The following is a 19,253-nucleotide window of genomic DNA, read 5'->3' as shown; positions in this document are numbered from 1 at the left end:
CAACTGATTGGCTCACATGCATCAAGAAGGAAATAAATTCCACAAATTAACTTTTAACAAGGCACAACTGTTAATTGAAATGCATTCCAGGTGACTACCTGGGGGCAGGTAGCTTAGTGGTTAAGAGCGTTGTGCCAGTAACCGAAAGGTCGCTGGTTCTAATCCCCGAGCCGACTAGGTGAAAAATCTGTCGATGTGCCCTTGAGCAAGGCACTTAACCCTAATTGCTCATGTAAGTCGCTCTGGATAAGAGCGTCTGCTAAATGACTAATTATTTATTATTTATATTATTAATTATTACCTCATGAAGCTGGTTGAGAGAATGCCAAGATTGTGCAAAGCTGTCATCAAGGCAAAGGGTGGCTACTTTGAAGAATCTCAATTATAAAATATATTTTGATTTGTTTAACATTTTTTTGGTTACTACATGATTCCATATGTGTTATTTCATAGTTTTGATGTCTTCACCATTATTCTACAATGTAGAAAATAGTTTAAAAAATAAAGAAAAACCCTGGAATGAGTAGGTGTGTCCAAACTTTTGACTGGTACTGTATGTCTCCTCTGCATGTGTGTGTGTGTGTGTGTGTTTAGGGGTGTATCAGCTCAACTCAGATCAGATCAGAGTGTGTTTGATGCTTAAGGAGCAGAACAGAACACTCAGTTCCAGGGTTGATCCCAACAAACTTCAGCTTGATGTATGTGCCAGTTTGAATTCTTCACTCGTGCTTTTCTAAATACACATACACATGCGCTGCCTCCGTCTCTGACTCACTTCTGTGCCTTGCCCGCAAATACATGTTTAAATTAACTCAATCGCTGGGTATCAAAGTGCTGCCAACGTTGCTTTAAATCCCACTTGTTTATCCAAAACACCCCCGCTTGTATCACACTTTCCAGGGCAAAAACATATAGATGTTTTTTTCATCTCTCTCATGGTTTTTTCGCAATGTCTGTCATTCCTCCGCCCCCATTAAGGGGAAACCTAGTCAGTTACACAACTAAAAACATTCAACCAAACCACTGTGAATCATCAGCGCCCGGGGAGCAGCTGTTGTGGGTTAACTGCCTTGCTCAAGTGCAGAACGGCAGATTTTGTCCCACCTTGCCAGCCCTGGGATTCAAACCAGCAATCTTTTGGTTATCGGCCCAACGGTCTTAACCACTAGGCTACCTGCCATCCCTATTGTTAAGGTAATCTGTGTAAAGTATAAACAATACCTGTTCCCATACATCACATCAGACACGGGCTAGTGTAGCGTTAGCGTAGCCTAGCTTAGCCTCAAGGTATGACCTGCTGGCCCATTGGATATGAAAGCCATTAGCGCTAATTAGCAGCCAAGGGAAATGCTAACACGGTGGGTTAGGAAAACACGCTAAACTCAACTCTGCGCTGCCAGGGGCTGGGCGATATGGAGAGCTGTTTTTCACTCAGCAATTTCAGAGGGAGAGACAAAAAATAAATAAAAAATATTTAGAGTGAGAGGCCCTAAGCGATTGCTAGAGATGTTTGCAGAAAATGGATGCTGGTTCCTTAGGTTTAGAAGGACAAGGTGGTTCCCTTCACCAACATTTTACATGTTACATTTTAGTCATTTAGCAGACGCTCTTATCCAGAGCGACTCAGTTAGTGAGTGCATAATTATTATTTTTTTCATACCAAGAAGGTTTTTACTTTGTTTTCTGTTCATCTGATGCTGGTTATATACAGTTCCTTCAGAAAGTATTCACACTCCTTGACTTTTTCCACATTTTGTTGTGTTACAAGGTGGGATTAAAATGGATTTAATTGTCATTTTTTTGTCAATGATCTACACAAAATACTCTGTAATGTCAAAGTGTCAACCCCTCAAGTCAATACATGTTTGTACATTATTCTTTTAAAAATTCCTTAAGCTCTGTCAAGTTGGTTGTTGATCATTGCTAGACAGCCATTTTCAAGTCTTGCTATAGATTTTCAAGCCGATTTAAGTCGAAAACTAGGTCACTCAGGAACATTCAATGTCGTCTTGATAAGCAACTCCAGTGTATATTTGGCCTTGTGTTTTAGGTTATTGTCCTGCTGAAAGGTGAACGTGTCTCCCAGTGTGTGTTGGAAAGCAGACTGACCCAGGTTTTCCTCTAGGATTTTGCCTGTGCTTAGCTCTATTCCGTTTTCTTTTTATTCGACAAAACTCCCATGTCCTTGCCTATGAGAAGAATGCCCATAACATGATGCAGCCACCACCATGCTTGAAAATATTAAGTGTGGTACTGTTCTGTTGGATTTGCCCCAAACAAAACGCTTTGTATTCAGGACATAAAGTTCATTTCTTTGCCACATTTTTTGCAGTTTTACTTTAGTGCCTTATTGCAAACAGGATGCATGTTTTGAAATATTTTTATTCATTTAGGTTAGTATTGTGCAGTAACTACAGTTGTTGATCCATCCTCAGTTTTCTCCTATCACAGCCATTAAACTCTGTAAATGTTTTAAAGTCACCATTGGCCTCATGGTGAAATCCCTGAGCGGTTTCCTTCCCCTCCGGCAACTGAGTTAGGAAGGACCCCTGTATCTTTGTAGTGACTGGGTTTATTGATACACCATCCAAAGTGTAATTAATAACTTCACCATGCTCAAGGGATATTCAATGTCTTTTTTTTTTTACCCATCTACCAATAGGTGCCCTTCTTTGTGAGGCATTGGAAAACCTCCCTGGTCTTTGTGGTTGAATCTGTGTTTGAAATTCCCTGCTCGACTAAGAGGCCTTACAGATAATTGTATGTGTGGGGTACAGAGATGAGGTAGTCATTAAAAAATCCATGCAACATATTATGTCACTTGTTAAGCACATTTTTACTCCTGAACTTATTTAGGCTTGCCATAACAAAGGGGTTGAATACTTATTGACTCAAGACATTTCAGCTTTTCATTTTTAATGAATTTGTAAAAATGTCTAAAAACATAATTCAACTTTGACATTATGAGGTATTTTGTGTAGGTCAGTGACAAAACAATCTCTATTTAATCCATTTTAAATTCAGGTTGTAACAGCCAAAGGAGTGTGAATACCTTCTGTATTATTGTATTATTATGTCTTGTTTTGCTATAACTATAGTATAACTATATCATAACTATATTATAACTATATTATAACTATAGTATAACTATATTATAACTATAGTATAACTATATCATAACTATATTATAACTATATTATAACTATATTATAACTATATTATAACTATAGTATAACTATATTATAACTATATTATAACTATAGTATAACTATATCATAACTATATTATAACTATATTATAACTATATTATAACTATATTATAACTATAGTATAGCTATATTATAACTATATTATAACTATATTATAACTATATCATAACTATATTATAACTATAGTATAACTATATTATAACTATAGTATAACTATAGTATAACTATATTATAACTATAGTATAACTATATTATAACTATATTATAACTATAGTATAACTATATCATAACTATAGTATAACTATATCATAACTATAGTATAACTATATTATAACTATATTATAACTATATTATAACTATATTATAACTATAGTATAACTATATCATAACTATATTATAACTATATTATAACTATATTATAACTATAGTATAACTATATTATAACTATAGTATAACTATATTATAACTATATTATAACTATAGTATAACTATATTATAACTATAGTATAACTATATTATAACTATATTATAACTATATTATAACTATAGTATAACTATATCATAACTATATTATAACTATATTATAACTATATCATAACTATATTATAACTATATTATAACTATATTATAACTATAGTATAACTATATTATAACTATAGTATAACTATATTATAACTATATTATAACTATAGTATAACTATATTATAACTATATTATAACTATAGTATAACTATAGTATAACTATATTATAACTATATTATAACTATATTATAACTATATTATAAGCCTGGCAAAAATGAAGCTCCGATATGCAGTTTAGCCTCACTTGCTGAGCTGACTGTCTAGACTGTAGTCTGTGTGTGTGTGTGTGTGTGTGTGTGTGTGTGTGTGTGTGTGTGTGTGTGTGTGTGTGTGTGTGTGTGTGTGTGTGTGTGTGTGTGTGTTCTCTCTAACTGTCTAAACTCTATCTCTGAACACAGGTCAACAACGCAACAGCAAGAGTTATGACAAACAAAAAGGTGGCAAACCCATACACCAATGGTAAGAGCTCCCCTTATCCTCCTCCCTCCTCCTCTCCTTCTCTCTCTTTCCTTCATCCTCTCTGGAGTGATCTCTCTGATCTCATATCCTTCCCTCCTCTTCCTTCACCTACTCCCTCCTTCCAACTTCTTCATTTTGACCTCCTCCTGCTCTTCTTCCATCCATCCCTCTCAATGCCACAATAAGACAGACAGATCAGACAGATCAGACAGACAGATCAGACAGACATACAGAGCAGACACACAGACAGATCAGACAGACTGACTGACTGACTGACAGTCAGATAGACAGACAGACAGACAGACAGACAGACAGACAGACTGACTGACTGACTGACTGACTGACTGACTGACTGACTGACTGACTGACTGACTGACTGACTGACTGACAGTCAGATAGACAGACAGACAGAGGGATCAGACAGACAGTCAGACAGATCAGACAGACATACAGACAGATCAGACAGACAGACAGATCAGACAGATCAGACAGATCAGACAGATCAGACAGATCAGATAGACAGACAGATCAGAGGCTATATTTGCTTTATTTACTCAACTGAGGAATACTGATTATGCAATATGTATTCAGAGACCCAGACTCTAAGCCTGTGATGACTAAGCCATCACCAGGGTCTTGACTGCAGCCACTCATGTTATTTTTTATTTGGTTGGTTTGGGGATTTTATTTGGGTTTTATTTGAATTCCACAATATATTCTTCATATGAAATCATTTCTGGAGGGTTTTTGGACACTTCTGCCTATTCCATCTGGCCTTAACCATGACTTTCTCCTGAGATAGGAGATGATACAACCTAAGGGTGATGGTTCTATGTGGAACCATAATGACTCAAAGAACCCTTTGAGCCCTTCAATGGTTCATTGCAGTTCACAAAAGGGTTCTTCCTTCTTTTAGTGATAATTCAAATGTAGGTGAGGCGGCTCATTCCAATATTTTGGTGCGTTGTTTGCGCACAGCTCTTTTTGTGCAACCAGTAAGAGTGTCATTCCCGTTTATCTAATCTGTTGTGTTATGCCATTACATATTAAATATGACTGTGGCCAGTGATGGTGTCTATGTCCTTGTGTCAGTTGAGTTGACTAAATCAGTGCTTCTCTCCCCAGGGACCCCCAGCTGTTGCAGGGCTGGCACACCTGATTCAACTTATCAATTAACACAAAATAACACCTTTTGTAATTTTAACAACACAATATGGCTAACCAGAATAATAAACCATGTATGGTTCTTTAAAATGATCTACAAATAACCTTTGAGATTGAGGAACCATTAGCCATAAAGAACCATAAAAAAAGGGGTTCTATATAGCCCCAAAAAGGGGTTGTAACCATAGCAGAACCCTTCTTTGGTGCTATATAGAACCTTTTATTAATGGTTCTTTAAAGACCATTATAAAAGGTTTCTTTATAGCACCATAAAGCTTCTATTTAGAAACGTATGACCATGGTTCTTCATAGAACCTTTAAAAAAAAGTTATATATAGCCCCCAAAAAGCCAAAGAACCCTTATTTGGCACTATATAGAATATATATTTTTTTTTTGTCTGCACAGGGACCATCTCTTAACATAATAAGGGTGAAGAGGGAAAGGGGAATTGGTTCGAACATAAGGAGCGAAGGGAGGCGATGGAGAAAGTGTTGAGGGGACGGTAGGAGAGGGCGGAGGGAAAGGGGGAGGAAAGTGAATTTGGTGGAGAGGAGAGTGAATGGATGAGTGGATGGAGCAAATAAAAAGCCAGGGCTCATTCTGAAAGGGCTTTAGGGTTTGTCTCTGTCTCTCTCTCTGACACTCATTCATGTTGATGGAAGAGAGAGGGAAATGGAGAGAGAGAGAGAGGGAGAAGAGAGAGAGAGAGATAAATGGAGAGAGAGAAGAGAGAAGAGGCCAGGAATGAATTGGCCAGACATGTCAACACTCCTCTCTTCCTCCACCCATCCCTCCATCCCTCCATCCCTCCATCCCTCCATCCCTCCATCGGAGGAGGGTTAGAGCGGTGCAGACAGAGAGAATGAGACCTGAATGGCTCCCTATCCGTCACTGTCACTGGACCACACCACCACACTTCTCCTCTCCTCTGGCTCTCCTCTTCTCTTTTACTATCCCTCTGTACTCCCACCACTGCACCATGCTACACAGGCCTGGAGGAGGGGATTTTCCTCTCCTTCACTTCTCTCCTCTCCTCCTATTCCATCATCACGTTTATTCTCTTCTCTGCTTTATTTAACATCCCTCTCTTCTCCTCTGTAACTGTCTACTTCTTCTCTTCCTGTCTTACTGTCACTATTTCCTCTTAACGACCTACTGTTGTAGTAGTTAGTAACCTTGGTGATTGGGTTGCTTAGCTAACGTCAGTCTAAGTGAATGGGATGCTAAGCTAACATTAGGGCTGGATTCAATCCATAGCGCCAAAGATCAGCGTTGTGAAATGTAAAGGTTATTTTCATATGCAGCATTCACCGTGAATGCAGTATCGGCGAACGCGGGAACATTGCCTTTACATTTTAATTTGAATCCAGACCTTAGTCTAAGTGATTGAGATGCTAAGCTAACGTCAGTCTAAGTGAATGGGATGCTAAGCTAACTTTAGTCTAAGTGAAAGGGATGCTAAGCTAACGTCAGTCTAAGTGAATGGGATGCTAAACTAACCTCAGTCTAAGTGAATGGGATGCTAAACTAACATCAGTCTAAGTGAATGGGATGCTAAGCTAACTTTAGTCTAAGTGAAAGGGATGCTAAGCTAACGTCAGTCTAAGTGAATGGGATGCTAAACTAACCTCAGTCTAAGTGAATGGGATGCTAAGCTAACATCAGTCTAAGTGAATGGGATGCTAAGCTAACATTAGGGCTGGATTCAATCCATAGCGCCAAAGATCAGCGTTGTGAAATGTAAAGGTTATTTTCATATGCAGCATTCACTGTGAATGCAGTATCGGCAAATGCGGGAACATTGCCTTTACATTTTAATTTGAATCCAGACCTTAGTCTAAGTGATTGAGATGCTAAGCTAGCATTAGTTTACCACTCCCTTGTGTGTTTTCTGTAGGCTGGAAGCTGAACCCGATGGTGGGAGCTGTCTATGGACCAGACTTGTATGCAGGTAAAACTCCACAGATACAAACGACACAACAATGCAACCCATCACTATCACAGTACATCTTCACCTGAACGCCCTAAAGACTGTCTGGCCAACAGAATAATACACAGTATCAGACTTACACAAAGACAGAACAAAAAGACAATACAGCCTCTACACTAGAGCCCTCATTCTGCACAGATCTGTCTCTCTCTCTCTCTCTCTCTCTCTCTCTCTCTCTCTCTCTCTCTCTCTCTCTCTCTCTCTCTCTCTCTCTCCTCTCTCTCTCTCTCTGTCTCTCTCTCTCTCTCTCCTCTCTCTCTCTCTCTCTCTCTCTCTCTCTCTCTCTCTCTCTCTCTCTCTCTCTCTCTCTCTCTGTCTCTCTCTCTCTCTCTCTCTCTCTCTCTCTCTCTCTCTCTCTCTCTCTCTCTCTCTCTCTCTCTCTCTCTCTCTCTCTCTCTGTCTCTCTCTCTCTCTCTCTCTCTCTCTCTCTCTCTCTCTCTCTCTCTCTCTCTCTCTCTCTCTCTCTCTCTCTCGCTCTCGCTCTCTGTCTGTCATAAGCAGGTATGTATGTGGTGTTGTGCATTCATGCATTCATGAGTTCATCAGTATATCCATAAACCTGTGTGTGTGCATGTGGATATGTGTGTGCTCACATGTGTGCGTTCTTGTATGTATATGAGTGTGTGTGTGTATGTACATGCTAGGTGGAGGGTCTGCTTTCATTTAGAGGAAGTGCTGTGATTGTCTGGGGTCTTTAACAGCTCTCCATCTTGCTCATTAGACTGAAATCTGTTCATTCCAAGACAGCTTTACTGCCAAGCTCTAAATAACAGCCATCCATCTATTTTATTTCTCGCCTCCTCTCCTCCCCCTCCTCCCCTCCTCCACTCCCCTCTCCTCCCCACTCCTCCCCCCTCATCCACTCACCTCTCGTCCCCTCTCCTCCCATCTTCTCCCCTCTCCTCTCCACCCATCTCGCTCAAACCCCCAACCCCACCCTCTAACTCAGAGCACTTACCCCACCTCCTCTACTCAGACACCCCCACCCCACGATCCTGAACCCTAATATATTGAGTCGTCTTAAACATGCCAGTAAAGTTTGCCAAGCCTAAACGACACCATATGCCTCTGCAAGTCCCATGTGGCAGACATGGTGGTGTGTGTGTGTGTGTGTGTGTGTGTGTGTGTGTGTGTGTGTGTGTGTGTGTGTGTGTGTGTGTGTGTGTGTGTGTGTGTGTGTGTGTGTGTGTGTGTGTGTGTGTGTGTGTGTGTGTGTGTGTGTGTGTGTGTGTGTGTGTGTGTACCATTCCTAAAACAAGAAGAAGCAGTCGGAATATCACAAGAAAATAAATCCTAGCAAAACAACCTCTATACCTCCCTTACTTCTCCCATCCTCTCTTCCCTCCCACCCTCCCTCCTCCCTCCCTCCTCCCTCATTCCTTCCTTCCTTCTTCCTTAATCCCTTTCCTCCTCCCTCCCTCCCTCCCTCCCTCCATCAGTCCCTTCCTTCCTTCCTTCTTCCTTCCTTCCTTCCTTCCTTCCTTCCTTCCTTCCTTCCTTCTTCCTTCCTTCCTTCCTTCCTTCCCTTTCCTTCCTTCCTTCCTTCCTTCTTCCTTCCTTCCTTCCTTCCTTCCTTCCTTCCTTCCTTCTTCCTTTCTTCCTTCCTTCCTTCCTTCCTTCTTCCTTCCTCTCCCCTCCCTCTTTCCTTCCTTCCTTCTTCCCTCCCTCCCTCCTCCCTCCTCCCTCCATCCCTCCCTCCCTCCTCCCTCCCTCCCTCCTCTCCCTCCCTCCCTCCCTCCCTCCCTCCCTCCTTTCCTTCCTTCCCTCCCTCCCTCCGTCCCTCCTTCCTTTCCTTCCTCTCTCCCTCCCTCCCTCCCTCCCTCCACCACTCTTCTTATACCCTTATTTTCTTTCCACTCAACATAGTAACATTTTATATTCCTGTAGCGGAAGTGTTGGGTCCGGATTTCTTCTGGAATAATTAGAGCTGCGTTTAATCTACTTTGGGAGGGAATAGAGCGAGATGTAACGGCCATTAATCACTCTTTATCAGTGTGGCGTTCCGAGCGCGGATCAGCAGAATTGGAGCCCATAAATGGTGTGTGACAGAACACTCTGTCTCCATTCCTGCGGTCGGCTGCAGGTTTACTGTGTTCAAATCCCTTTCAGAAAGAATGACGGATGAGAGGAGAGAGAGAGAGGAGAGGGTAGAGAGAGAAAGAGAGGGGAGAGAGAGAGGGGAGGGAGAGTGAGAGAGAGAGAGAGAAGGGAGAGATTGGGAGAGAAAGAGAGATTGCGAGAGAGGAGAGAGAGAGAGGAGAGAGAGAGAGAGAGAGAGAGAGAGAGAGAGAGAGAGAGAGAGAGAGAGAGAGAGAGAGAGCGGCTGGTCACCTCACACACACAGGCACGTACACACACACAAACAAGCATGGACACATGCATTCTCACACATGGATGACAGGTGAGAATGACCACTTGGTTCTTAACCTTTTCCACACTGTTGGAGTAGGGTTGAATAGAGAGGCACTTCATTATTTAATCATAGTGCCTTTTTGAGTGTGTGTGTGTGTGTTTGCACTTCTCTGTGTGTGTGTGTGTGTGTGTGTGTGTGTGTGTTTGTGTGTGTGACTGTGTGTGTGACTGTGTGTGTGACTGAGTGGAGTAGACTGTGTGGGACAATGAGGGAAATATAATAGTGATTGATTGACTGTGTCTGAGTGTATGCAGAGAGGGTGTGTGAGTGTGTGTTTGCGCAGTGTGTGTTGGTGTCTGTGTGTGTGTGTGTGTGTGTGTGTGTGTGTGTGTGTGTGTGTGTGTGTGTGTGTGTGTGTGTGTGTGTGTGTGTGTGTGTGTGTAGGTGTGTGTCCTAGTCTGAGTATGTACATACAGTTTGGCAGAAGCTCACCAGAACACAACAAATAAGATGAACATGCAAAGTGCAGGGCAATAACAAGGGGAGTGGGCCAGAGCTTTTTAACACATGCTGACAAAATGTGCAGGTTGGAGGGGTGACATTAGTTTGACTCTGGAGTGTCTCACTCTGCCATGGTTTGATTGGTCCAACGTGGACGAGGTCACTGTCATTTGCTGACCCCGCCTTTTATTGCTTAATCAATTTAAGGTGTTTAAAGAACAAGAACCCATTAGTCTCACAGGAGTGTGTGTGCATGTCTGTGGTCCTGTGTGGCTCAGTTGGTAGAGCATGGCACTTGCAATGCCACGGTTGTGGGTTCAATTCCCACGGTGGACTAGAATGAAAAAGTAAACAAATTTATGCATTCACTGCTGTAATTCACTCTTCATCAGAGTGTCTGCTAAGTGATGTGTGTAAAAGGCTTTTTAAATTGTCTGAGGATAGATTTAAGGCTTAATTAAGCACGATTAGGCGCTAACGCTCTGTCACTGTCCCCAAGAACACACACGCACACGCGCACAAACGCACACACAGGGTAGACAGGCTAGATATGGGTGTCTTGAGGCACCTGTATAGAAGAAGTCTTCCAGTACGACTAAGACAGATGAGGAAGCAGTCTGCTGGTAAATTGTGGTGTAACGCAGAAAGCCATGGCCATGTTTATTAAGATAGGGGGTTGTATCCCAAATGGCAACCTATTCCCTTTAAAGTGCACTACTTTAGACCAGGACCCAAAGGGGACGTAGCCACAGTCTGAAGACTGAGACTGGAGTTAATGTGTGCTTAGTCAACTATACACACATAAACACATCCACATACAAAAACCTTACATAGATACGACACACTCACAACTCGCAATGTTGATTGTTCACACACACACAACCAATCATATTCAACCACAAGCCCTGATCAATTCTTGAAATGCACACACGCACACACACACGCACACACAAACACACTTAAGCCAATCTCATTCAGTATGTAACTCAGTGTGTGTTTTAACTAACCCTGAGCGCATGTTACTCATCTCCCCAACAAGTCCTTACGACAGGAAGTCCTTACGACAGGAACAATCTTACCAGATGAGTCTGTATGATTCATTGGTTATTATGGGGCCACTGTAGCATATAATTTATGGGTTATTATAGGTTGTAACATGTAAGTTATGGGTTATTATGGGCTGTAGCATATGAGACCCATATAGCTCATCACCAGATTGCATTCATATACACTCACTGGCCAGTTTATTAGGTACCGTTTCGGATCCCCCTTTCCCTCTAGAACAGCCTGAATCATCCTGTTGCTGCAAATTGGACAGCGGTACACCACAGCCACCAGCCTGTACCGTTGAAACCAGGCAGGATGGACTCATGCTGCTTATGCCAAATCCTGACTCTGACATCAGCATGACGCAACAGGAACAGGGATTCGTCAGACCAGGCGATGTCTTTCCACTCCTCAATTGTCCAGGGTTGGTGATCACCTGTCCACTGGAGCCGCTTCTTCTTGTTTTTAGCTGATAGGAGTGGAACCCGGTGTGGTCGTCTTCTGCAATAGCCCATCCATGACCAGGACGATGAGTTGTGCGTTCCGAGATGCCGTTCTGCACACCACTGTTATTTGCCTGGTTGTGGTCCGTTTCTTAGCATTGTACGATTTTTGCCATTCTCCTTCGACCTCTCATCAACAAGCTGTTTTCGCCCACAGGACTGCCACTGACTGAATGTTTTTTGTTTGTCGCACCATTCTCGGTAAACCCTAGACAATGTCGTGCGTGAAAAGCCCAGGAGGGTGGCCGTTTCTGAGATACTGGAATCAGTGACGATCATTACATTTGACATTTTAGTCATTTAGCAGACGCTCTTATCCAGAGCGACTTACATGAGCAATTAGGGTTAAGTGTCTTGCTTAAGGGCACATCGACAGATTTTTCACCTAGTCGGCTCGGGGATTAGAACCAGCGACCTTTCGGTTACTGGCACAACGCTCTTACCCACTAAGCTACCTGCCGATCATACCACGCTCAAAGTCGCTTAGGTCACTCGTTTGGCCCATTCTAACGTTCAACCGAACAGTAACTGAATGCCTCGATGCCTGTCTGCCTGCTTTGTATAGCAACCCACGGTCACATGACTCACTGTCTGTAGGAGCGAACCATTTTCGTGAACGGGATGGTGTACCTAATAAACTGGCCTCTGAGTGTACGTCATGCCACACATAGTGCAAACACACACATAACGATACACAAACACACACATAACGATACACAAACACACACATAACGATACACAAACACACACATAACGATACACAAACACACACATAACGATACACAAACACACACATAACGATACACAAACACACACATAACGATACACAAACACACACATACAGTGCCTTCAGAAAGTATTCAGACCCCTTGACTTTTTCCACATTTTGTGACGTTACGGCCTTATTCTAAAATTGATTAAATATTATTATTTTTCAGCAATCTGCACACAATACCCCATAATGACAAAGCAAAAACTGTGTTTGCAAACGTATTCAAAATAATAAACTGAAATACCTTACTTACATAAGTATTCAGATCCTTTGCTATTAGACTGGAAATTGAGCTCAGGTGCATCCTGTTTCCATTGATCATCCTTGAGATGTTTCTACAACTTGATTGGAGAACACATATGGTAAATTCAATTGAGTGGACATGATTTGGAAAGGCACACACCTGTCAATATAAGGTCAGACAGTTGGCAGTGCATGTCAGAGCAAAAACCAAGCCATGAGGTCGAAGGAATTGTCCGTAGAGCTCCGAGACAGGATTGTATCGAGGCACAGATCTGGGGAAGGGTACCAAAACATTTCTGCAGCATTGAAGGTCCCCAAAAACAGAGTGGCCTCCATCATTCTTAAATGGAAGAAGTTTGTAACCACCAAGACTCTCCCTAGAGCTGGCTGCCCGGCCAAGCTGAGCAATCGGGGGAGAAGGGCCTTGCTCAGGGAGGTGGCCAAGAACCCGATGGTCACTCTGACAGAGCTATAGAGTTCCTCTGTGGAGATGGGAGAACCTTCCAAAAGGACAACCATCTCTGCAGCACTCCACCAATCAGGCCTTTATGGTAGAGTGGCCAGACAGAAGCCACTCCTCAGTAAAAGGCACATGACAGCCGGCTTGGAGTTTGCCAAAAGGCACCTAAAGACTCTCAGACCATGAGAAACAAGATTCTCTGGTCTGATGAAACCAAGATTGAACTCTTTGGCCTGAATGCCAAGCATCACGTCTGGAGGAAACCTGGCACCATCCCTACGGTGAAGCATTGTGGTGGCAGCATCCTGCTGTGGGGTTGATTTTCAGCGGCAGGGACTGGGAAACTCATGACACAAGTAATTTTTCCAACATTTGTTTACAGACAGATTATTTCACTTATAATTCACTGTATCACAATTCCAGTGGGTCAGAAGTTTACATACACTAAGTTGACGGTGCCTTTAAACAGCTTGAAAAATTCCAGAAAATGATGTCATGGCTTTAGAAGCTTCTGATAGGCTAATTGACATAATTTCAGTCAATTGGAGGTGTACCTGTGGATGTATTTCAAGGGCTACCTTCAAACTCAGTGCCTCTTTGCTTGACATCATGGGAAAATCAAAAGAAATCAGCCAAGACCCCAGAAAAAAATGGTAGACCTCCACAAGTCTGGTTCATCCTTGGGAGCAATTTCAAACGCCTGAAGGTACCACTTTCATCTGTACAAACAATAGTACGCTAAGTATAAACACCATGGGACCATGCAGCCGTCATACCGCTCAGGAAGGAGGTCGCGTTCTGTCTCCTAGAGATGAACGTACTTTGGTGCAAAATGTGCAAATCAATCCCAGAACAACAGCAAGGGACCTTGTGAAGATGCTGGAGGAAACACGTACAAAAGTATCTATATCCACAGTAAAACGAGTCCTATATTGACATAACCTGAAAGGCCGCTCAGCAAGGAAGAAGCCACTGCTCCAAAACCACCATAAAAAAGCCAGACTACGGTTTGCAACTGCACATGAGGACAAAGATCGTACTTTTTGGAGAAATGTCCTCTGGTCTGATGAAACAAAAATAGAACTGTTTGGCCATAATGACCATCGTTATGTTTGGAGGAAAAAGGGGAAGGCTTGCAAGCCGAAGAACACCATCCCAACCGTGAAAAACAGGGGTGGCATTATCATGCTGTGGGGGTGCTTTGCTGCAGGAGGGACTGGTGCACTTCACAAAATAGATGGCATCATGATGAAGGAAAATTATGTGGAAATATTGAAGCAACATCTCAAGACATCAGTCAGGAAGTTAAAGCTTGGTGGCAAATGGGTCTTCCAAATGGACAATGACCCCAAGCATACTTCCAAAGTTGTGGCAAAATGGCTTAAGGACAACAAAGTCAAGGTATTGGAGTGGCCATCACAAAGCCCTGACCTCAACCCTACTTTCCAAACACACAAACATAAAATGTATTCATACATACTTCTACCTCTAATAATGCATACATTAAAACTCGTTTTTAAACCACTCCACACATTTCTTGTTAACAAACTATAGTTTTGGCAAGTCAGTTAGGACATCTACTTTGTGCATGACACAAGTAATTTTTCCAACAATTTTTTACAGACAGATTATTTCACTTATAATTTAATGTATCACAATTCCAGTGGGTCAGAAGTTTACATACACTAAGTTGACGGTGCCTTTAAAGAGCTTGGAAAATTCCAGAAAATGATGTCATGGCTTTAGAAGCTTCTGATAGGATAATTGACATAATTTCAGTCAATTGGAGGTGTACCTGTGGATGTATGTCACGATCGTTATGCGATGAAGCGGACCAAGGCGCAGCGTGATGGGCGTACATACTTTATTAAGTACACTCACGAACAAAACAACAAACGATATGTGAAGTCCTAGGTTAAATAACACAACCCAAACGAAACAAGATCCCACAATACAAAAGTGCCAACAGGCTGCTTCCCAATCAGAGACAACGAGAATCAGCTGCCTCTGATTGGGAACCACCCTGGCCAACACAGAAATACAACGATCTAGAACAGAAACCTAGAAAACTATAACATAGAACCTACACACCCTGGCTCAACATAAAAGAGTCCCCAGAGCCAGGCGTGACAGTGCACCCCCCCAAAGGCGCGGACTGCGACCGCACCAACCAAAACCAACAGGGGAGGGGCCGGGTGGGCATTCCGGCTCCGGGCGTTACCACCACTCTCTTTCTACCCCCCGTAGCACCCTGGTCTGGTCTGGCCCCCGCTGGCGAGCTGGACTGGACACCCGGTGGAGCGGATTGCTCTGGCTCCGGGTGGAGCAGCTGACCGGTGCCGGACCAGGCACCGGTGGAACAGGCACGGGCCGTGCCGGACTGACGACATGCACCCCTGGCTTGGTGCAGGTAGCAGGAAACGGGCCGGACCGGGCTGGCGACGCACACCACTGGCTCGGTGCGGGGGAGCAGGGAACGGGCCGGACCGGGCTGACGACGCGCACCACTGGCTTGGTGCGGGAGCAGGAACAGGCCGGACCAGGCTGGCGACGCGCACCACTGGCTTAGTGCAGGGCGAGGAACAGGCTGGACCGGGCTGGCGACGCAGCACCACAGGCTTGGTGCGGGGAACAGGAACAGGCCGGACCGGGCTGGCGACGCGCACCACAGGCTTGGTGCGGGGACAGGAACAGGCCGGACCGGGCTGGCGGCGCGCACCACAGGCTTGGTGCGAGGGACAGGAACAGGCCGGACCGGGCTGGCGACGCGCACCACAGGCTTGGTGCGGACAGGAACAGGCCGGGCCGGGCTGGCGACGCGCACCACAGCCTTGGTGCGAGGGGCAGGAACAGGCCGGACCGGGCTGGCGACGCGCACCATAGGCTTGGTGCGGGGAGCAGGAACAGGCCGGATCGGGCTGGCGACACGCACCACAGGCTTTGTGCGGGGAGCAGGAACAAGCCGGGCCGGGCTGGCGACGCGCACCACTGGCTTGGTGTGGGGAGCAGGAACAGGCTGGACCGGGCTGACGACGCGCACCACTGGCTTGGTGCAGGGAGCAGGAACAGGCCGGACCGGGCTGTGGAGACGGACTGGAGGTCTGGAGCGAAGAGCTGACACAACCCGTCCTGGCTGAATGCCTATTACTACACACTCTGTGTGAGGCATCAGCACAGGGACGTACAGGGCTGTGCACTCGTACTGGCATTACAGCACGTGGCACTGGCGCAGGATATCCCGGGCCTGAGGAGGGGTACTGAGGCCACGAGCGTTGAGCCGGCACACTCCGTCCTGGCTGCATGCCCACCTTAGCACGATACGCGTGGTGCTAGCTACAGGACGTACAGGACTGTGCCCGGACCACTCGCGGCACAGTACGCAGCTCCGCATACCTCGGAACCTGCCCAGTCTCACGCTGCCTAGCCTGAGTACGGGAGTTGGCTCTGCTCTACCTCTAGGCTCCGCCAACCTCCCTTCCAGCCCCCCAAACCTGGTGCTCTCCTCTCCTAATCCGCCGATACGTCCTGTAGCTGCCTCCAGCATCCCCGTCGTCCATGCCGTGTGCCCCCCCAAAATGTTTTATTGGGGTTGCCTCTCGCCTGTCCGACGACGACCCGGTTGGCGCCGCTTCGGCTCTCCTGCCTGGGCATCCTCCCTCATCGCCCTCCGGTAGCGGACGGCCTCCTCCTCGGTGATCTTCCCCCAACCGAGGAGGACATCCACTAGAGTAACCTCCTGTTCCTTACCCGGCGTTTGTTCCTGAACACGCTGCTTGGTCCTGTATTGGTGGGATCTTCTGTCACGATCGTTATGAGATGAAGCGGACCAAGGCGCAGCGTGACAGGCGTACATACTTTATTAAGTACACTCACGAACAAAACAACAAACGATACGTGAAGTCCTAGGTTAAATAACACAAACCTTACGGATCAAGATCCCACAATACAAAAGTGCCAACAGGCTGCCTAAGTATGGTGCCCAATCAGAGACAACGAGAATCAGCTGCCTCTGATTGGGAACCACCCTGGCCAACACAGAAATACAACGATCTAGAACAGAAACCTAGAAAACGATAACATAGAACCTACACACCCTGGTTCAACATAAAAGAGTCCCTAGAGCCAGGGCGTGACAATGTATTTCAACTCTTTGGCCTGAATGCCAAGCATCACGTCTGGAGGAAACCTGGCACCATCCCTACGGTGAAGCATTGTGGTGGCAGCATCATACTGTAGGGTTGATTTTCAGCGGCAGGGACTGGGAAACTCATGACACAAGTAATTTTTCCAACATTTGTTTACAGACAGATTATTTCACTTATAATTCACTGTATCACAATTCCAGTGGGTCAGAAGTTTACATACACTAAGTTGACGGTGCCTTTAAACAGCTTGGAAAATTCCAGAAAATGATGTCATGGCTTTAGAAGCTTCTGATAGGCTAATTGACATAATTTCAGTCAATTGGAGGTGTACCTGTGGATGTATTTCAAGGCCTACCTTCAAACTCAGTGCCTCTTTGCTTGACATCATGGGAAAATCAAAAGAAATCAGCCAAGACCCCAGAAAAAATAATGGTAGACCTCCACAAGTCTGGTTCATCCTTGGGAGCAATTTCCAAACGCCTGAAGGTACCACTTTCATCTGTACAAACAATAGTACGCAAGTATAAACACCATGGGACCATGCAGCCGTCATACCGCTCAGGAAGGAGACGTGTTCTGTCTCCTAGAGATGAACGTACTTTGGTGCAAAAAGTGCAAATCAATCCCAGAACAACAGCAAAGGACCTTGTGAAGATGCTGGAGGAAACAGGTACAAAAGTATCAATATCCACAGTAAAACGAGTCCTATATCGACATAACCTGAAAGGCCGCTCAGCAAGGAAGAAGCCACTGCTCCAAAACCACCATAAAAAAGCCAGACTACTGTTTGCAACTGCACATGAGGACAAAGATCATACTTTTTGGAGAAATGTCCTCTGGTCTGATGAAACAAAAATAGAACTGTTTGGCCATAATGACCATCGTTATGTTTGGAGGAAAAAGGGGAAGGCTTGCAAGCCGAAGAACACCATCCCAACCGTGAAAAACAGGTGTGGCATTATCATGCTGTGGGGGTGCTTTGCTGCAGGAGGGACTGGTGCACTTCACAAAATAGATGGCATCATGATGAAGGAACATTATGTGGAAATATTGAAGCAACGTCTCGAGACATCAGTCAGGAAGTTAAAGCTTGGTGGCAAATGGGTCTTCCAAATGGACAATGACCCCAAGCATACTTCCAAAGTTGTGGCAAAATGACTTAAGGACAACAAAGTCAAGGTATTGGAGTGGCCATCACAAAGTCCTGACCTCAACCCTATAGAAAATGTGTGGGCAGAACTGAAAAAGTGTGTGGGAGCAAGGAGGCCAACAAACCTGACTCAGTTACACCAGCTCTATCAGGAGGAATGGGCCAAAATTCACCCAACTTATTGTGGGAATTTTGTGGAAGGCTACCCGAAACGTTTGACCCAAGTTAAACAATTTAAAGGCAATGCTACCAAATACTAATTGAGTTTATGTAAACTTCTGGCCCACTGGAAATGTGATGAAAGAAATAAAAGCTGAAATAAATAATTTTCTCTACTATTCTGACATTTCACATTCTTAAAATAAAGTGGTGATCCTGACTGACCTTAGACAGGACATTTTTACGAGGATTAAATGTCAGGAATTGTGAAAAACTGAGTTGAAATGTATTTGGCTAAGGTGTACGTAAACTTCAGACTTCAACTGTACATGCAGACAAAGAAGGATGGTAAAATAAAAATAAAATAAAATATGCGTATAATATCAGATATGGAGGTGGATTTGGGAGAAATTGATATTTTTCCTGCACTATATCACTATAGCAACGATATAGTGTATATGCTCGGCATTTTAACGCTGTCATATCAAGAGTTAGAAGGAGGAAGTCAAGGTGTT

At 44.2% G+C, this 19,253-nt stretch overlaps 1 protein-coding gene across 2 annotated transcripts in view; it reads left to right on the top strand.

Moving 5' to 3' along the window:
* Window positions 1-19,253, top strand: part of LOC121547728 (RNA binding protein fox-1 homolog 3-like) — an 861,621-nt gene that overhangs the window by 817,012 nt on the left and 25,356 nt on the right. For both annotated transcript variants that reach the window (XM_045209896.1, XM_045209895.1), the window contains exons 10-11: window positions 4,190-4,250; window positions 7,313-7,366. In XM_045209896.1, coding sequence (XP_045065831.1) covers window positions 4,190-4,250; window positions 7,313-7,366 — 115 coding nt within the window. The remainder of the gene's footprint in view (window positions 1-4,189; window positions 4,251-7,312; window positions 7,367-19,253) is intronic.

This window comes from Coregonus clupeaformis, chromosome 31 (assembly GCF_020615455.1).
Source record: "Coregonus clupeaformis isolate EN_2021a chromosome 31, ASM2061545v1, whole genome shotgun sequence".
In the NCBI taxonomy this organism is placed as follows: domain Eukaryota; kingdom Metazoa; phylum Chordata; class Actinopteri; order Salmoniformes; family Salmonidae; genus Coregonus; species Coregonus clupeaformis.
The sequence above is the reverse complement of the archived record's forward strand: the minus strand, read 5'-3'. Positions and strand labels throughout refer to the sequence as shown.